Consider the following 16,827-nt stretch of genomic DNA (forward strand, 5'->3'; position numbering starts at 1 on the left):
AATGCCAGATTCAGACCAGAACAGGACTAACAGGTTTAAGTTGAAGAGACAGAGCTTGGGCACAAGAAACAGTTCCCACTAAGATGAGGGACTCCAGGCTAGGACAAGAGGAAAGTGAATTTTCTGGCAGGTCACCAAGAGGAGACCAGCAAGTTATGGCCACGTGCTCCTGCCTGCCCAGAGAAAGACTGGAAAACAGTGGAAAGCACAGATAGCTAGGGTCCCAGGGCTCGTGGGGACAGGGCAGGTGGTCTGGTCATTTCTGCTACCAAGTTAAAGAAAGAATGAATGGAGGGAGGGACTCAGTGGCCTTGCAGACATGGGTCCCCATTCCACAACCAAGGTGGGAAAGACATAAGCCTCCTGTCCCCTCGAGTTCCTTTAAATACAGTCTCAGTGTCACATCCAGTGTTCATAAGAATCTGGAAATCCTTAGAGCCACTGCCCCCCCCCCATTAATGAGCTAGAGCCCCCCAAGCCCACAGTGCTTGTAGAAAACAAACTCTATAAGTGAATCATTCCATTTGTATGCAATGACCAGATAAAGAGAATTGCTAGAGGCAGAGAGCAGGGCAGTGGTGGCCTGGGGCTGGCAGTGAGCATGCGGGTTGACTGCAAACAGGCAAAGGGGATCTTTTGGGGGGGGATGGCAAATGTTTAAAACTAGATTGTGGTAATGGCTGCACAACTCTGAATTTACTAAAAGTCATTGACTCATGCACTTCAAATGGGTGAATTGTATGATATGTAAATTTATTACACATCAATAAAGCTGTTAAAAAGAAAAATATGAAATGGAAAAGAAAGCCAGGCGTCTGTTTCAAACACTCCTTTGCCTATACTTAGCTGCAAGGGCAGGGCAGCATCCAGACAGGTCTACACTTCCCCAGGGCATAGGCTGCCCTGACCAGACAGCTCCACACATTCCTGCCAACGTAGGGGGCCCCACACTCACAGCAGTGTCCTGTCCTGCCCGGGCTCCCGGGGCCATGGAAGCCAGGACACAGGAACAGCCCCCAAGGGGGGCTGCTGCACAAAGGGCTCAGATGACAATAGCCTCAGCCTTCAGGACCGTCTGCAGCACCCTATTCTTCTCCACCGATGACAACTGGAGGCCATTTTCTATGACAGCCCTCATACTAGAAGCTGGAATGTAGAGGCTGGTGAAGAACGTACATGTGATAGCAGACGCATCCCACAGCTCTGTGTGCAAGGGGCCGGCAGGTAGGAGAAAGCAGGCTTGGCCAGGGGGAGGGCAAGGGGCCGGGGTGGGAAGCCTGTGCTTTCTGATGGAAAGCCTGAAACCCTGCAGCTCAACAATCTGTACAGATGGTACTGGGAGGACTCTGCCTTTCATGGAGTCTCTCACTCACTCATTTGTTCATTTATCAGCTTGGCCAGGCACCTGATGGATTAGGTGATTCCAAGGTGATTACACAGATTCTGCCCATGGCGTGAGTATCATCTACTAACCAGGAGTGTGTGTAAACAACCACCCAGCAGGCAGAGTCCGCGTGCTGTGAGCTACAAGATGGATGAGAAGGCGTGAGCCTGGGACCGACGGCCAGAGATGGGTGTGCATGCATGTGTGTGTGCTTTGTGTGGTGTTGGTGAGGTGGAGGGGTGGTGGCAGATTGTCTGGGGGCAGAAAATTAAACAACCAGTTGCAGTGGGGAGAGATATTCCAGGAACAGAACATGTCAAAAATCATCTAAGAGATTCAGGCATACTATTCATATGCCTGAAAGCTCTAGAACCCGTGTTCCCCAGCCATGGACCACTCACTGAGCAGCCAGGGCCCTGAGGATCCACGGGAATGATGGGATAGTGGGGAAAGAACCAATCCCAGGAAGCAGTTGGCTGAAAAGGTGGAGAAAGGCTCATTCGGGACTAAGTCACTAGTGAGCGCCCCGTTGAAGCCACGTGATCTGGGATCTAGCAGGCATATAACGCCCACACTTGAGAAGCCACCCCAGCAAGTTCACCACCTTGCCCTCACCTCCTGGAGAGCAGCACCCGCCATGACACCTCTCTAGTGGGAAGGAAACTGGCAAGCTGAAATGGACAGCACATGGCCTGCTGGTTATAAGGAGAGCTGGACATGACCGGCCAAGAGAGACTTGGCTTCAGTTGTGAATTAATGTTAAAGACCACAGGGCAGACAGTACGAAAACGTGACACATGTTGGCAAAGACAGCTTGAGCCATGATCCTAACACAAATCTAAAGAGGAAGGTAGCCCTGTTACATGCAGGAAGTATGTGCGAGCAGAGGAGAAGGAAGCAGGAAGGGGTGGGTGGGAACAGAGGGAAAGGATGCCCAGAGGATGCACCGAGCTAGCCCACCACTCATGGGGGCTCCGTCGGGACGGACTCCCGTAACTCGCTTACATTGTCTAACTGTAGAGAACAAAGGAAGTAGCTCTTACCTGGAGGGAGATACTGGCAGTACCCAGAAGAATTCACTAACACATTGGTGTGGAACGTGGCATCAAATCTCTCGTCAGCACTAGAAACAGGAAAAGGATTTCGTGAGCTGGCACTGCCACCCGGGTGTCCTTGGGTCTGTCATCGCCATGGCCCAAGCAGCTCTGAGACGTTGTCCGGCCACCCAGGCACCGGGCTGAGAGCACGCTTTGCAGCTGAGCTGGGAGATCTCCAAGCACACGTTGGAAGAGGCCAGTGTCCACTGCCATTTTGTATGAACTGTGATTTTATTTCCGATGCATCTAAAACAAAGTTCTTAACAAAAATACGACCTGAAGACAACGTAGGAGGACACCAGCAGGTGAGGAATTTCAGTCTATCTGTAGGAGATGAAGAGTGGGTGGAGCATGATGCCACCGTCAGCCCTGTAAGGGCAGGGATTCTGCCCCGCTGTTCAAAGTGCTAGTTCCAGCCTCCTGGAAGAGCCCAATTCATGGGAGGTGCTTAACAAATACAACTTGAACAAGTGCAGCTGATGGTGCCAAAGGGGGCTGGGTACCAGCAGGGCCCCAGAGGGGTGTTACCAACTTGAATAAATGGGGGAGACACAGCACAGGAAGTTGTCAACTTGAGTAAGTGGGGGAGACACAACACAGGAAGTTACCAACTTGAATAAGTGGGGGAGACACAACACAGGAAGCAAACACAGCAATGAAAACCAACAGCCCCTATTACTCATGCCTTTTGTTTTCTGTTCTGACACTGACATCGGGGGCCTTGCTGATCCTGGAGGAACCGTCCCCCATTCCTCCCCCGCCAGGGTGAGCCATTTCCTAAACATAGTAAACAGCTTGCCCATGAGTGCACCTCTCCAACACAGACCCACAAATCCAGGGCCCAGAGCCCAACCACCTCTTTTGTCAGGGTCTCACACTCCAGGCCAACAGCCACCTGCCCTCATTGCCCAGGGCCACATACCAGACAGCTAAGAACAGTCCTTATGCCCCAGAGCCCACTGAAATTATTCCAACAAGCCAACCACAAGCCTCCTCACCCTGCTTTGTCCATTGCTTTCCATGGAAACCACCACAGAGGCTCATGCCCACGTACTCCCACACCACGCCCCCTGCCTTCTGACCAGCCTTGTGATTCCCCATGTGGCTCTGCGTGGTGTGGCGTGGCATGGCGTGGTGTGGTGTGGTGTGGAGTGCCTCCTGTTTCTAAGGCACTGTGAGCAAAAATGTCTTCTTTTGTGAAAGGCATTTTGTGTCTGCATGTCTAACCATCCCTGATCAAAACAAATTCCAAGTACCCTTAAAACACAGTCCTGTCCATTGATTTAAAAACAAACAAACAAAACAGAAAACAAAAACTGTGTCAAGAAAATGTAGACAGCTGGTCAAGGTTCTAGCACCACACAGGAAAGTTCCCCTAATTTCTGCACCTTGGGGACCTCTAGTAAGGTCTCCCTACTTCTAGAGAGCCCGAGGCTGCCTTTTCTATTCCCGAGCACCTTTAAATGGAAAAGTCAGATCACGAGACAGTAGAGAACAGCGTGACAGACTCCATCAGGGACAGACACAGAGAGAGCTCCAAGAAGAAATAGTCAAGAAAGGAATGAAAAATCACGTCTTAAAAAAGTAATATCCTCACAAAAATTCAAGAGGATATTGCATTTAGAAAAACAAGATGCAGTATGGAAGTGAATCTATGATTTATGAAATGAATTTTTACTATAAGTGGGTGGGAGGTTTGGCTGATAAAAATCAGAGGTGAAACAAACGTAAGACAGAAACAATGAAGGCCCCAGAGGACAGACCCCGGGAACTCATATAACAGAAGCTCGTGAGACAAGGTGGGGAGTGGGCAGGGGGGGCAACCCAAGAACTTACACAGAGAAATTTCCTAGAGGTAAAAGAAACCATTGGTGCATGACAGCAAAGAAAGGCATTTTCAAGAATGTTAACTCCTCAGAGAGCTTGTTTCCCATGGTCATGACCTTGAGGATCAGCTCCAGAAAAACAAAGGTGAACACTGAGAAAGAAGAAATGACCTTTTGGACTAAACCTGGAGACCAAGAAAAGGGATTTTTTTTTTTTTTTTAAATATACTTTAAAAATTTTCAATTATAGCTGACATACAATATAATATTAGTTGCAGGTGTACAGCATAGTGATTAGACATTTATGTAACTTGGGAAGTGATGCCCCATAAGTTTAGTCCCCACTTGACACCACAAAATTATTACAATATTAGTGACTATATTCCCTATGCTGTACTTTACATCCCCATGAATGTTTTCATAACTGACAATTTGCACATCTTAAGCCCTTCCCCAAGAAAAGAGATTTTCATGATGAGCTGTGCAGAGGACAGGGGTCCAAATTATAGCAGGATAGAGGGGTCTCTGAGGAAACTAGAGTGGATTCAAAGCAATGAAGAGAAGAAATAACAATCTGGAAAGCATCAGGGATTTGATTAACAACACATCATTTTTAAAAATCTTGTAATAAGGAAAAAAAAAGGCAACCAGAAACTCCAGGAAAGAAAGAATACTGTATAAGAAAGTCACAGTTTGAATATGAAACAAAAAATGTGATGAAGCTTAAAGGAAGAAGAAAGTGGGGGAGACTAAAGCTGTCATAATAATAATCCTTTGAGATGAGGAAAGACACAGCTACCCCGTTACCTCCAAACACACACAGAGAAAGAGAGAGGAGGAGGTGGGCTCAGGATGATACGCTTTGCTTGACCGCAGTCTGCACCCACCTGTTGTAATGTGTCACATTATAAATAGTGACTGAAAATGTGGACCTTCACAAATTCGCTCTGGATCATACTGCGATTTTCCAACCAGGTTCTCTGGAACCCGGAGACTCTGTGGAAATGCTCCAGGGTTCCTGCAAATGTTTGATTCCAGTATGGTCTTTTCCTTATATTTTCCAAATTCTCATAAATGTCCAAACACACTCAAATGACTGTCTACAAATTTGTAACTCTTCAGAGACTCCCAGCGTATTAATTCATGTGAGCTATTAAACTCCTTTTTTGGGGGTGGCAGTTAAATTAAACCTTCTCCTGCCAGGAATGTGTGTGCATTCACACCTCTTGGACGAGTCACCCGGTGAGGCTGCAGTTTTGCCTCACTGTGTACAAATATTTACACTGGAACATACAGATCCAGCACAGAACCTGGATGTGGCTTGTCACTTGTTCCTGCCCTGGTGGCAGCAGGAACAGAGTGAGATGCCGTGCATGGCACAGGAGAAGCACAGTTTTGCTTATTTCAAGCTTGGCTTTCTTCTTGTCTTATTTTTGTATTTATGAGAAAGACTGAGCATCTGTTAGATCCGTGATTCAATTCTGGGAGGAAACAAAAAACTCCTCCAAGCTCTTCATCCATGCAATTGGATCCATTTAATTGAAGAGACTCCAGAGATTGCAAGACAAATGGGTAAAAACAAGGTAAAAATCGTTCACCATTAGCAATGCCTTACCTGTGTGCCTCAGGGATTTCTGAACATGGTGCAATCACACCGAAAAATTGAGCTAAACAAACTGGTAACACTGTCATTGATTATCAACATTCAAATCTTACATGAGGGCAGGTTTAGAATCTTTTTGCACTGGCAACTTCATTTTATACATAAATGACACAAAAGTAAACTCTTCTAATAAATGTGTACTCATGCCACTTTCTCTGTTTTGACCACTAGGATTGGAGATAAGGTTTGTTTGAAACAGGGCCCTGCTGCTAGAAACTGAGTCTGAAAACGGCTTTCTGAGGCAGGGGATAAGTCCCGGGAAACACGAGTGGCCAAAAGCACTGCAAGGACGTGGAAGGTGACTGTGTCAGTGCCATTACCACACTGCTGGCTGCACTGTGAGCACAGAGCGGGGCCCAGTGGGTGCCAGCCGGCAGTGACCATGCATCACGTGATAATTAGGCCTTGCAGCTGGCACATACGAATGACTGTGGATGCTGGGGCAGGTCCACAGGGTGCAATCCGCTCCTCTCTGCTCTGCTGTGTGTTTGAAACTTTCTGTATTGACTGTTAGAAAATAGTCACACACACACACACACACACACACACACACACACACACACACACACACACCCCTTTCCTCACTCCTGGAAGACACAATGCACCCTCAGAGTTCTTGAAGATACAGGCACGTGGCCCCTTCAGCCCTTCTCTCTCCAGCTGCCTCGGTCCTCACCTGGCCAGTAATGCACAGACGAGCTGTTGGTGGGAGGAAGCTTTGGGCCCAGCCCCGCCACCGATGGGGTGACAAGGGCAATCAATGGGGCCTTGGACACTAAAAGGTGACCGTGGAGAGGAGGGATGCTTAACCCAGATGTGCAGAGTACAGGTGCCACGCCCTTGTGGGGTGTTCGGGAGGGGAGCACATCTGGACAGGCTGTAAAGATGGGCAGAACCCCCACAGGTGGAAGGGAGGTGGGTGAGTCCCAGCCTTCAGAGCAAAGAAAATTACAAAGGACAGATATAAATTCACATATTGATAAAGGCTCAATCTGCCGAGAAGACATAGCAGTCATACATTCTTCCCCACACAAACAAGCTGCAGTACATCAGAACCCAAAACAGATGGAAGTGAACAAAAAGGCAAATCCACAGTAAGAGTTGGAGACCTCAACACTCCTCCCTCGACACTTCATGGCAGGACAACTGGACCACGAATCAGCAAAGATATAGCAGAACCAAACACACTGACCACCAGGGCGACCCAAGGGACGGAAAACGCTTCCCCCGGAAACCTCGCGAGCGCACCGTTTTCAAGTCCCCAGGGAACATACACTAGGACAGACCCTATCCTGAGTCATAAGACAAAACCTCATCAAATTCAAATGGCCTGAAACCTTACAGAGGGTGACGTGTACCCACAGCGGAAGCAGATCAGAAGCAAATAACAGGAAGACGACAGGGAAATCTGCAAACACTTGGGATCGAAACCCCGGACTCCTAAATAAATGAGGAGTCAAAGAGGAGACTTAGTGGGAACTCCAAACATACACTGAACTGAATGAAAATAAAAATACAACCTATTGGACCGTTTGGGTGACTGAAGGCTATTAGAACCAACGGGAAAAGGAGGCATGTGGGATCCGATGTGGACCCCCACGCCACAGAGGGTACATCCAGACATTACCCAAACTATCTGATTTAATATTCAATAAGAACGTAAAACTTATTTTAAGTAAAAGACATAAACTATGCTAAAACATAAGTGCAGTGACTTCAATTAAACAATTCTTCAAACAGATTAGTATGGAAAGTGGTAGAGAGAGGAGAATAATAATCTCTAGGTTAATTTGCTTCTCAGGTTAAACCATGAATATTTTATGAACCGTAGCAACACCCCCATCCCAAACAACCGGAACTCAAGGTTTGTGGGGGTTTTTTTGTTTTTTTTCCGTTCACTTCTCCAACATTTATTTTTATTTATTTACTTTTTTGAAAAGGAATGGATTTTGAGAAAAAACGTGGGGCAGAGAGGTATGGAATAGGAAATAAAGACAAACGGAAGCTGTTTTGCTAATTGTTTTCTAAGCACAACAAATGAGGACAGAGAAAGCCCTGCACAAAACACAAAGGTTCAAGATCAAGGTGTTCCTTTAGGCCAGGCTGAAGATTGCAGTCTCTGGCATTTGGAATTTAGGTGGCAGTCTTTGTTTTTGGATGGACCATGGGTGTGTAGCAGAGCCCATGCTTCTAACCAGATCTGAACAGAAGGATGGCCACTTGGCCCAGGTAGAAGATGAAGTGTTTGGTTTCATGTATCATGTAACCACTGAAGTCCCTCCCCATGAGGCAGTGCCAGCTGGGCTTGTACTTCTTGTCAAACTCCTTCCTAATATGGGCTGCAATGTCTTTCTCTCTGTCGTATTTCTCCAACGCCTGAGGAGCACATTCTACCGAGGCCGGTTGCGTCTCCTCTGACATATCGGCATTTTTGATCACTGCCTTTCTGTCACACGTGGTTACAGTGGAGCAAGGCTGGCCGACTGCAGCGGTCTCCTGGGGGAGGGGCTGGGAGGCTCAGACTTTGCGGGAGAAGCCGTCGCTACTGAAGGCGAGGCACATCTCTGTGTATTTTTTATTCAGGGGTATTGGGCACACTGATCTGTCAATCTACGGTGGGATGGCACACTGTCACTTGATGTGTGCCATTTGCTATTTGGGGATAAATGGTGTGAACAGAATATGGCCCCTCCTTCAAAACTCAGCGACCAGTGGGGAGGAGTGAGAGTGTTCAACCCGGATTTGCCACAGGACCTGTGGCTCAGCATCACCAAGTTGTCCAGGGCACACAGTGGCCCGGAGGACGTGACTGCGGGCCGGCAGGGACAGAGCCCCAGACGAGAAGCCTGGCTGGACGGATCTGATTCCTTAGACTGAACTCCATCCTCACCTTACTGTCCCTTGAGTTCAAAGCGAACGCTTTCAGCATCTTGCAACATTTGGTCCATTCCAGGATTGTGTCCCACCTACCCCCACCCCCCAGATCCCCATGCCATGGACGGCCTAAGTCAGTTTCCCCATGAAAATGCCCCGTGGTGCAGGGCCCATGCCTTAATCTGACTGTTCCCTCCATGGAGCCACTTATCCCAAAGTGAGGGCGCCACAGAAATTATTGTCTAGAGTGAGTCACTCTTAGAAGTGAAAGAGGCGCTCTTACCAGCTGTGCCAGCACTGCAGGCCTAATCCAGGGCTGTGCCAGGCAGTCAGGTCTGGTAAGGCCGCCTCCCACCAGCAGTTACCCCTTCTTCCTGCTGGATGAGGAACCCTCTCTTCCAGATCTTTCTAAGATGGCTGGTCCCTGACACACGTCCTCTTCTGCTCTGTTAAGACAATCTTTTGAGCCCTGGTTCGACACCCACGGAGAAGTTGTCAAGTTTTGGGGAAATGACAGGGTTTGGAGTTAAGGACTTATGTTCCTGAACTAGTTGTTTAACCTCAGAAACTGTTTCCTGAATTGGGAACTTGGGGTAGTAATTCCTAGTCATGAAATCAAGTCAGATGAGAGCACTCAGGGTAAAGAAATCAGTTCCATATCCAATGCCTGGAGGGCGTGAATGTGTGCCCTCCTCAGAAGCATCATATCTAGCACACAGTAGGTCCCCAGAAAATTCTCGTCAGCTGAACTGGCAGCATCAGCCACCGCAGACCTGTAACCCTGCCCCACAGCAAAGCCTCGGTTTCCCCAGGCTTCCATACAGCCCACGGGGCACGGGCGTCCTGGGCCACGCACCCACGGTCGCTGAGGGCCTGAGGTTTGGTGGGGGGACCAGCTTCCCTCTCATGTGAATCAGATTCCCAAGTGCTCCTCCATGCAGGCCGCCAGTGAGCACAGCCCTGGGGGGCAGTGGACATTCTCAGGGACCCGCACAGCAGGCGGAGGGGGCGGGGAGGGCTGACCTTGGCCCCCACCACGGTGCTGCCCACCTCGCCCCTCCTTCAGCTGCCTCGTGATGATGAGTGAACCTCCCATCGAGTTCCTGTCTCACGTATTTATTACCCAGACCCTTATAATCCTGTTGGCTCCTCATCTGATGTCACTAAGATCAATAAGCTCATCTCCAAAAGCCACGGTCTTGGGCGCGATCGGTCCCTCAGCCCTCAGGGTGTGGGGTGGGGCTGCTCAGGGGACTGGCCCCACACGACAGCCCCGGCCAGCCTGGACGCAACGTGTCCCAGTTGACTCTGTCGGCTGGAGCACGTGGGCCCCTCTCGGAGTTTCTGCTCAGACCCTTTGCACAGCAGCCTGCATTTCATCATTCCAGGCTGCTGGCAAGGGATTTGGTCAAAGGGAAGCTGGATGTCAGATGCCAAGGAAAGGCCATCAAGAAGTGATGGTATGAAAATCGGGGAGAGACAGACTTGCCTGTTCCAGGACGAAAGACAAAAGGTTGAGGCAGGAAGGCCCCGAGGAGGTCTGAGAGCCGAGTCAACTCAGAGAGGAGAGAGAGAAATTATTTCACTTTGTCTAACTTGTAGGAAAATAAAACACAGGTCGAAAAGCACGACCAGAGGTGGGCCAGCCTGACGTATGTCAGACTCTGGAGTCAGGCACACTGCTGGGTGACCTGGGGCAAGTGTCTGAATGTCTCTGAGCACCAGTTTCCTGCCCTGAGAAATGTGGATGTCAACAGTGACTGAAGCCATCGGACCCTTCGCACAAAGAGTGGAACCAAGCAGGGGCGCTAAAGGTCTCTTAGGGACAGTCCAGCTGGTGCGGAGGGGCTGGGCTCTGAGTCAGCCCAAGGCAGACAAGTGGCTGAGCTCACAGTGGTTGAAGGACACACATGTCCACGTGTCCTCCCTGCCTCAGTTTTACCAAGATGCTGGAAGAAACAAGGAAAGGACACAGCCACAGCCATAAGCTGGCAGGAGCGAACCATCAGGGAAGGAGAGATAACAGAACAAAATCTCCATGCCATGGGACTCAGCTGATAGCCAGAAGAATATGACTGAGTATTTTGCCAAACAGAGCAAAAGAGAAAGGAAACAAAATTCTATGAAAAGCAGGAGAGCCTCTCGCATGTTACTCGTAGTACAAGCCGGGACCTCAGGGACGTGGGCCACACACATGCTGTCGTGTCCCGGACCCTCCCCCTGCCACACACACTCCCGACACTTTGGCCCTTCTGCTCCTACAGCAGGTGACATGTTCCTGCCTCAGGGCGATAAAGAAAAATAAATATTTTAAAAAATAAAACCACGACATTTGCACAACTATGAAATGAACACGTGTCAACAGTTTTATTTGTCTTGAACTAATGAAGGCACGAGCGTGGCCACCAGGAATGCTGATTCAGTCTGCTAGGAGAGGAATAAGTCCAACAGCCACAGGCCACGAGCTTCTCTATGGACTGGAACCACGTGCATTACCATCGGTTTTCTAGAATTTTTGGAGTTGAAAGGTCGTTCAGACCATGGCCCACTGCATCCACTATGGAACTGGATGTCCTAGAAGGTGCCTGTGACGTGTAGATGCCATAGGACACAGGTCATCTTTCTCTTCTTCGTCATTTTTATCTATTTATATCTTTGCAAATCAACGTTTTTTATGACCTTGCCTGGTGGTTCTTTCCCTCAAGAGTGTTTTCCTCTTTGATGCTACATGACTCGCTCCTTCGCCTCTTTCTGGCCCTTCTTGTCAGTCTCACGCCCACCTCTCAGAGCACCAGCACTTCCTGGGGGCTCCCCTGCTTTAATTTTCTTGGAACCCTTATAACTGGTGGTGCTTTCCCTGTCCCCTCTTCCCTCTCTCCCTTTCCCTAGAGGGTGGGCTGTCGTCTGGCTTGACTGCTTCTGTGTCCTTGGATCCCAGAACAGTGTGTGATAAGAGCGGGAAAGCCTTCTAAATATTGGTTCAGGGAATGAATGAAAAACCCACATCAACAGCAGCAGTGGTGGGAAAGGCAGGGTGTGGATGGACAGTTCAGAGGACAATTTTGGAAATGCAAACATAGGTTGGCCCGTTCTACTCACTTCCCGAGAACAGGCTATAGCTTCACCCTCTTTCCACCAACCTTATTTCCAGCAGCCTCCCTCCAGATTAGGACTGAATATTGGTTAATGCAACCTGCACCAGCACATCTCACAATCTCCTCATCTGAGGTCCAAAGCTGGTCCTCTGCTCAACTGGACATTCCTGCGGCATCCCAGAGCTGCTACTGATGTCCTTTCAGTGATGGTCTCCTGTCCCCATCCCCACCCCAGACCAGGCATGACTGGTCTTTCAGTACCAACCGATGACCCACCTCCAGGAATGATTAACAGTGACCACACTGAATCTAAGAGTGTCCACTGCACACGTGGATGATAACACACACAGCCCATGTGCAGCCAACGCCACTCGGGGGATGCAGATCTTAGCTTTCTCTGTTCCCTTGGCCCCTGCCTGCCTCCTGTGCTTTGGCTGAGAAACCAGGATGCCATCCCTACCACTCCCATCACTGCTGTCCCCCCACCAGGAGCTGGATCGAATCTCCAATCAGCCCAAGGTGAGAATAGCTGGTACCTGAGTGTGTGGCTCGTGTGCGCTGTAACTGACCACGTTGATAGCTGTCCTTCCCATGCCTGAGGCCCTGACCGCTGCCCACCACAAACATCAGCACCCCTGAGGCTCGGGCCACCAGGCACCCTCAGTCCATGCAAGGGTCAGGCAAGCAGAGGAGGTGCCAGGGAGCTGGCAGCCCGGGAAGCAGCTGTCAACCCATGACAGCCGGCGGTTGGCAGATAAACACTCTAGAGATCCCCAGTGGGAACGGGCCTCGTCGCCCACAGAAGAATCTTGCTTTTTAATGCATTCTATACTGGCTTCCCTGTCTCACTTCTTCTCCCAAATAAACTATGTGCACTGAAACCCTAGTCTTGGGCTGACTTCTGGGGGGAACCTAAGATGCTTGGGAAGGAAATGAATTCTATTTCACTAGCAACTTGTTGGTTAGCAGTAGGAGTCCTGCCAAGCTGGGTTACACTGCAGCAAGGTACGTCCTGCGTGCATCGCCCCTCCCCAGGCTCTGCCACGGTTCATGGGAATATGTGACAGAAAGAGGGCTGCAGCCAGAGGACGGCACACTCAGAGACAGACACACCCTGCGGACGTGCAAATATGGTTTTGCATAGGCTGTAAGAAAGATGGTTAACACCCCCACAATGTCCTAAAAATGCACAGCCAACAAAAGCATCATCAAATAGATTCATCAAAGATCCCCTTGTTGTTATGGGATTTTCTGACTGAGCAGCTCAAGAACAGAAACGCCCAGAGAGGCCGAGGCAGCTGCCCGAATTGCACAGTATGGGGCAGCTGACATGTCCTGGGGTTCAGACTTTCTGCTGCAAGCCAACTGCCTATCCCAGCGAGGACTCTCATTCTGTCCAAAAGGGAAAACCGTGATGAGCCACCCACAGCTGCTACTCACTTGGAGAAAGACGGTGTTCAGAAAATTCCTTGAACCATAGAGTTAGAGGAAAGCAGAATGAAGCAAGCAAGAAACTACCAGGATGAGCGCCTGGCCAGGTGCTCTCCTCAGTGCCCATCCTCACCTCAGAGCAGCTGGCCAGCTGGCTGGCACCGAACGTTGTTCACCATCCATCAGGGAACTAAAGCAGCCCGTCCCAGTGCGGAGATGGCTGTGTTGCAGTGACCCAGCCTCCTCAACGCACGGAGAATGTATTGTATCTGAAAAGCCATCAGTGGCTCACGCGTTGTTGGACTCCAGCATCCAACAGGAACAGAGCGAGAAACTTGGGGGCCATGCTTGTGACACGTCACCTACCCTGAACTCCTGCTCCCTTCAAAGCCATGGCTTACAGAGAAGGATGGCACGTCCCCTCCCTAAGGAAAACACACACACACCCACGTTAATGAGATACCGTGTGAACCTACCACCAGAACATATCATGTTGAATACCTGGAAGCTGGTGGAAAGTATTAAGCCCCCCATTTCTCAAAAGCCCCAAAAACAGACAACAAAAAGGTCAGGACCTGGTTAAATTCAAGCTGGTTTGGGTAAGTCTGGTGTCCATTTCTTGACTCAGTCAGTTTCCTGTTTTACAGGTATGATTTTCTGTTCCTTTTTTCTCTTGCTGTTCCACCCACCGGTATCACACAGATCCAGGCTGTTCACTCCTCCAAATTCCAGCTTCCTCCCTCCCTCCATCTCATCTATGCAGATTTGTACTGAGTGCACGCTAGGCACCCAGGAGAGGTGGCAGGCCCTACGTGCTATGAAGGACAGGGGCCCCTTTCTATGGGAGTACGTGACAGAGAGACTCATCTGAGACTCGGTGGAGATGAGAGTGGAGCTGAGGTCCGAGGGAACAGAGGTGGGTGAGGAACTCAGGTAAACGTCCACAGTGGGAAGGGCCCGACACACCAGTGTGCTGAAGACAAATATCTGGCTGGTAGTAGCAGGTGTCAGAGGAGGCTGCAGGGGGTGGGCCCGTCCGCACGCCTGGGGGCCGGGAGGTGCGACCTGTACGCAGATGGCGGATGCAGGCAGGGGTAACGAGATGCCTTGGTGTCTGGAAATGGTCTCTGCTTGCCTTTCCTGCTGTCTGCCCTCCTACTGGCCCTTATCAGGTACACTTAGCTGACTGGTCCTTTCAGCCAGGACCTTCTTTATAGTTAGTCCTCACTGAACATCGTCCATGGGTTCTGCAACTTTAAGCAAAATGACATGTAACAAAACCAGTTTTCCCACCGGCTACCGGATATAAACAAGCGGTAAGTTCTTACGTTATCTCATCAATTTTATAACAAAACGATGTTGAACAAAATGGCATTATTCGCGGACTCGCTGGATATGTCTGTGTTGGCCCTTCCTTTCACCCCTGGTCTTTCATCTGACCTTCCTGTGTCACCATTCTCCTTTCTCACTGCGGGCTAGCTGGTCTCCGCAGAGCACGCCTTAATGTTTCTCCCTCCCTGGGGGCCCTGCAGATTTAGCGCTGACTTCTCCAGCCTTGCCCCTGGCTGGGCCCCTGCCTCCTCTGACCACTGTCCTGGGATTCCTACGCTGGGTCCCCAAAGGGCCACCAAGCTGGGCGACGCCTGCTCCACGTGGAAAAGGCTCACCGAGAGGCCGCAGAAGAAACCGAACCTGCCCACACCTTAATCTTGGACTTCCAGCCTCCAAGAGACAATACATTTCTGTGAGAACATAAAGTTTTGTTGTTTAAGTACCCTGTTTGCAGTCTCGGTGGGACTTCATGTGTTTCACCTGCTCACTAGGAGGACACTTCCTCTGACTTTCGACATGTGTCCAAGCTCCGTTGTCTGAACTAATTTAAGAAGCTGAAGAATGGCAGGAAATCAGAAGAGGACACGCTTCAGGAGACAGGCCCATTGATTCAAATGAAATGTGATTGCCAGCAAGACAGACAGAGAAAGAATGAAAGTGGATACAAGAAATGGAATCAGCCAGGCTTCCAGAAGCAGTCAGTGTAGGACAAGCACATCGGCGGGTCCCAGGGCAGGGGTTGGGGGGGAGTGTCACCGGGTGACCACAGAGGGCAGTGGTCAATGGTCGTACTGTTTCCTGCGTCAGGAAGGCAGAGGTGGGACCAAAGGCAGTGGCTGTCACTAACAAATACCTCATTTTTAACATTGTTCATCACATTCTAAGCCTGATTGCAGAGATACTCTGGATTTCCTTATCTGACTGCGCAGTCTCGCAAAGAATTTTAGTGCTTCTAGAAATTGACCCTGCCTGGAGACCAGCCTTTGGGGCTTCTGGCCCACAAATCGGACAGGCTTGGATTCCTCATGAATCCCTCATTGCTTGACCTCAGAAGAAGGACAACTAGAATCCGACCACTACTTACCTTTCTTCTGTCAGGCACGCGGCCCCCATGACAAGCTTCCAAGTACAGCTAGACAGGACAGCCCTCAGGCACTCAGCTCCCTTTGCACAGGACTCGCCCAGTACACAAGGGGGCCGCACCAACAAGGATGCGTCCCAGCCGGGGACTCCAGCCAGGTCCCCCATGGGGCAGAACGTGTCCCGCTGTGACGGGAACTGCTGCACAGCCCTACGCCCTACATGAGCCTGCATGCCGAGGCAGAGGACACTGGAGAGGGGACAGAGCTGCTTCTCAAAGGCCTGGCCACTGACACAACCTCGTGGGGTAAGATGGTCCCAAATTATAGGTTACGTATCTGGCACATCTACAGAATACTCCAATACACTTGATTGTTAAACATAAGCAAGGATCAAAGCATTTCCCCTTTCATCCAACATGCTTACCTGTTATAGAGAAGAATGTCTGGCTTCCAAATCTGGCCGTCTGGGAATCGCACCGTCTTCACACCCGGATATTCTGACACATTCCACTGTAAATAGTGATCTGTCCAAGACTGACACACACACACAATGACATTAGCAGGATATGCTTCCCTGCCTGCTAATATGGCTTCTAAGAGATTATTAGGGAAGCTCAAAGCCAAGAAGAGTTACAGACATTTATTTACGTAATTGAGTGGCTGTCTATAAAACACCAAGAAACTGAGAATTAAATCATTCCTTTCCAAAATGAATAGTATAAAATCACATCTAAGTTCCTGCTGACACCATGACCACATTCAGACGATGGCATTAGAGTTGATCCTGGTCTAGTGCGTGCCCCCGAGCCCTCCCCTCCCTCGGCAGATGGGTTTTCTCTAGTCAAATAAATAAATGTGTTGCTTTCAAAGTTTTCCATAAGGACACTTTGTAAACATAAATTCACTTATGTGAATCGGAATAGGAGCCAACCTGAAAAATGTAGAGAATTTACTTCCATGAAACAACTTAGTACAGCTGCAGAGGACCCGCTCAGAAATTTCCAAGTGCTTGTTTGGGGCTTGAATTCTCATTTTCATGCAGG

General features: G+C 49.6%; 1 protein-coding gene across 1 annotated transcript in view; it reads right to left on the reverse strand.

Annotated features, from left to right (window-relative positions):
* The window catches only part of LOC109459063 (neuronal acetylcholine receptor subunit alpha-7), a 71,176-nt gene that overhangs the window by 15,194 nt on the left and 39,155 nt on the right, over positions 1-16,827 (reverse strand). The window contains exons 4-5 of the mRNA XM_019753236.3: positions 16,209-16,318; positions 2,428-2,507 (exon numbers count right to left, since the gene is read on the reverse strand). Coding sequence (XP_019608795.1) covers positions 2,428-2,507; positions 16,209-16,318 — 190 coding nt within the window. The remainder of the gene's footprint in view (positions 1-2,427; positions 2,508-16,208; positions 16,319-16,827) is intronic.

The sequence above is a fragment of the Rhinolophus sinicus genome, chromosome 13 (assembly GCF_057876585.1).
Source record: "Rhinolophus sinicus isolate RSI-liver-muscle chromosome 13, RSI-T2T, whole genome shotgun sequence".
NCBI lineage: Eukaryota > Metazoa > Chordata > Mammalia > Chiroptera > Rhinolophidae > Rhinolophus > Rhinolophus sinicus.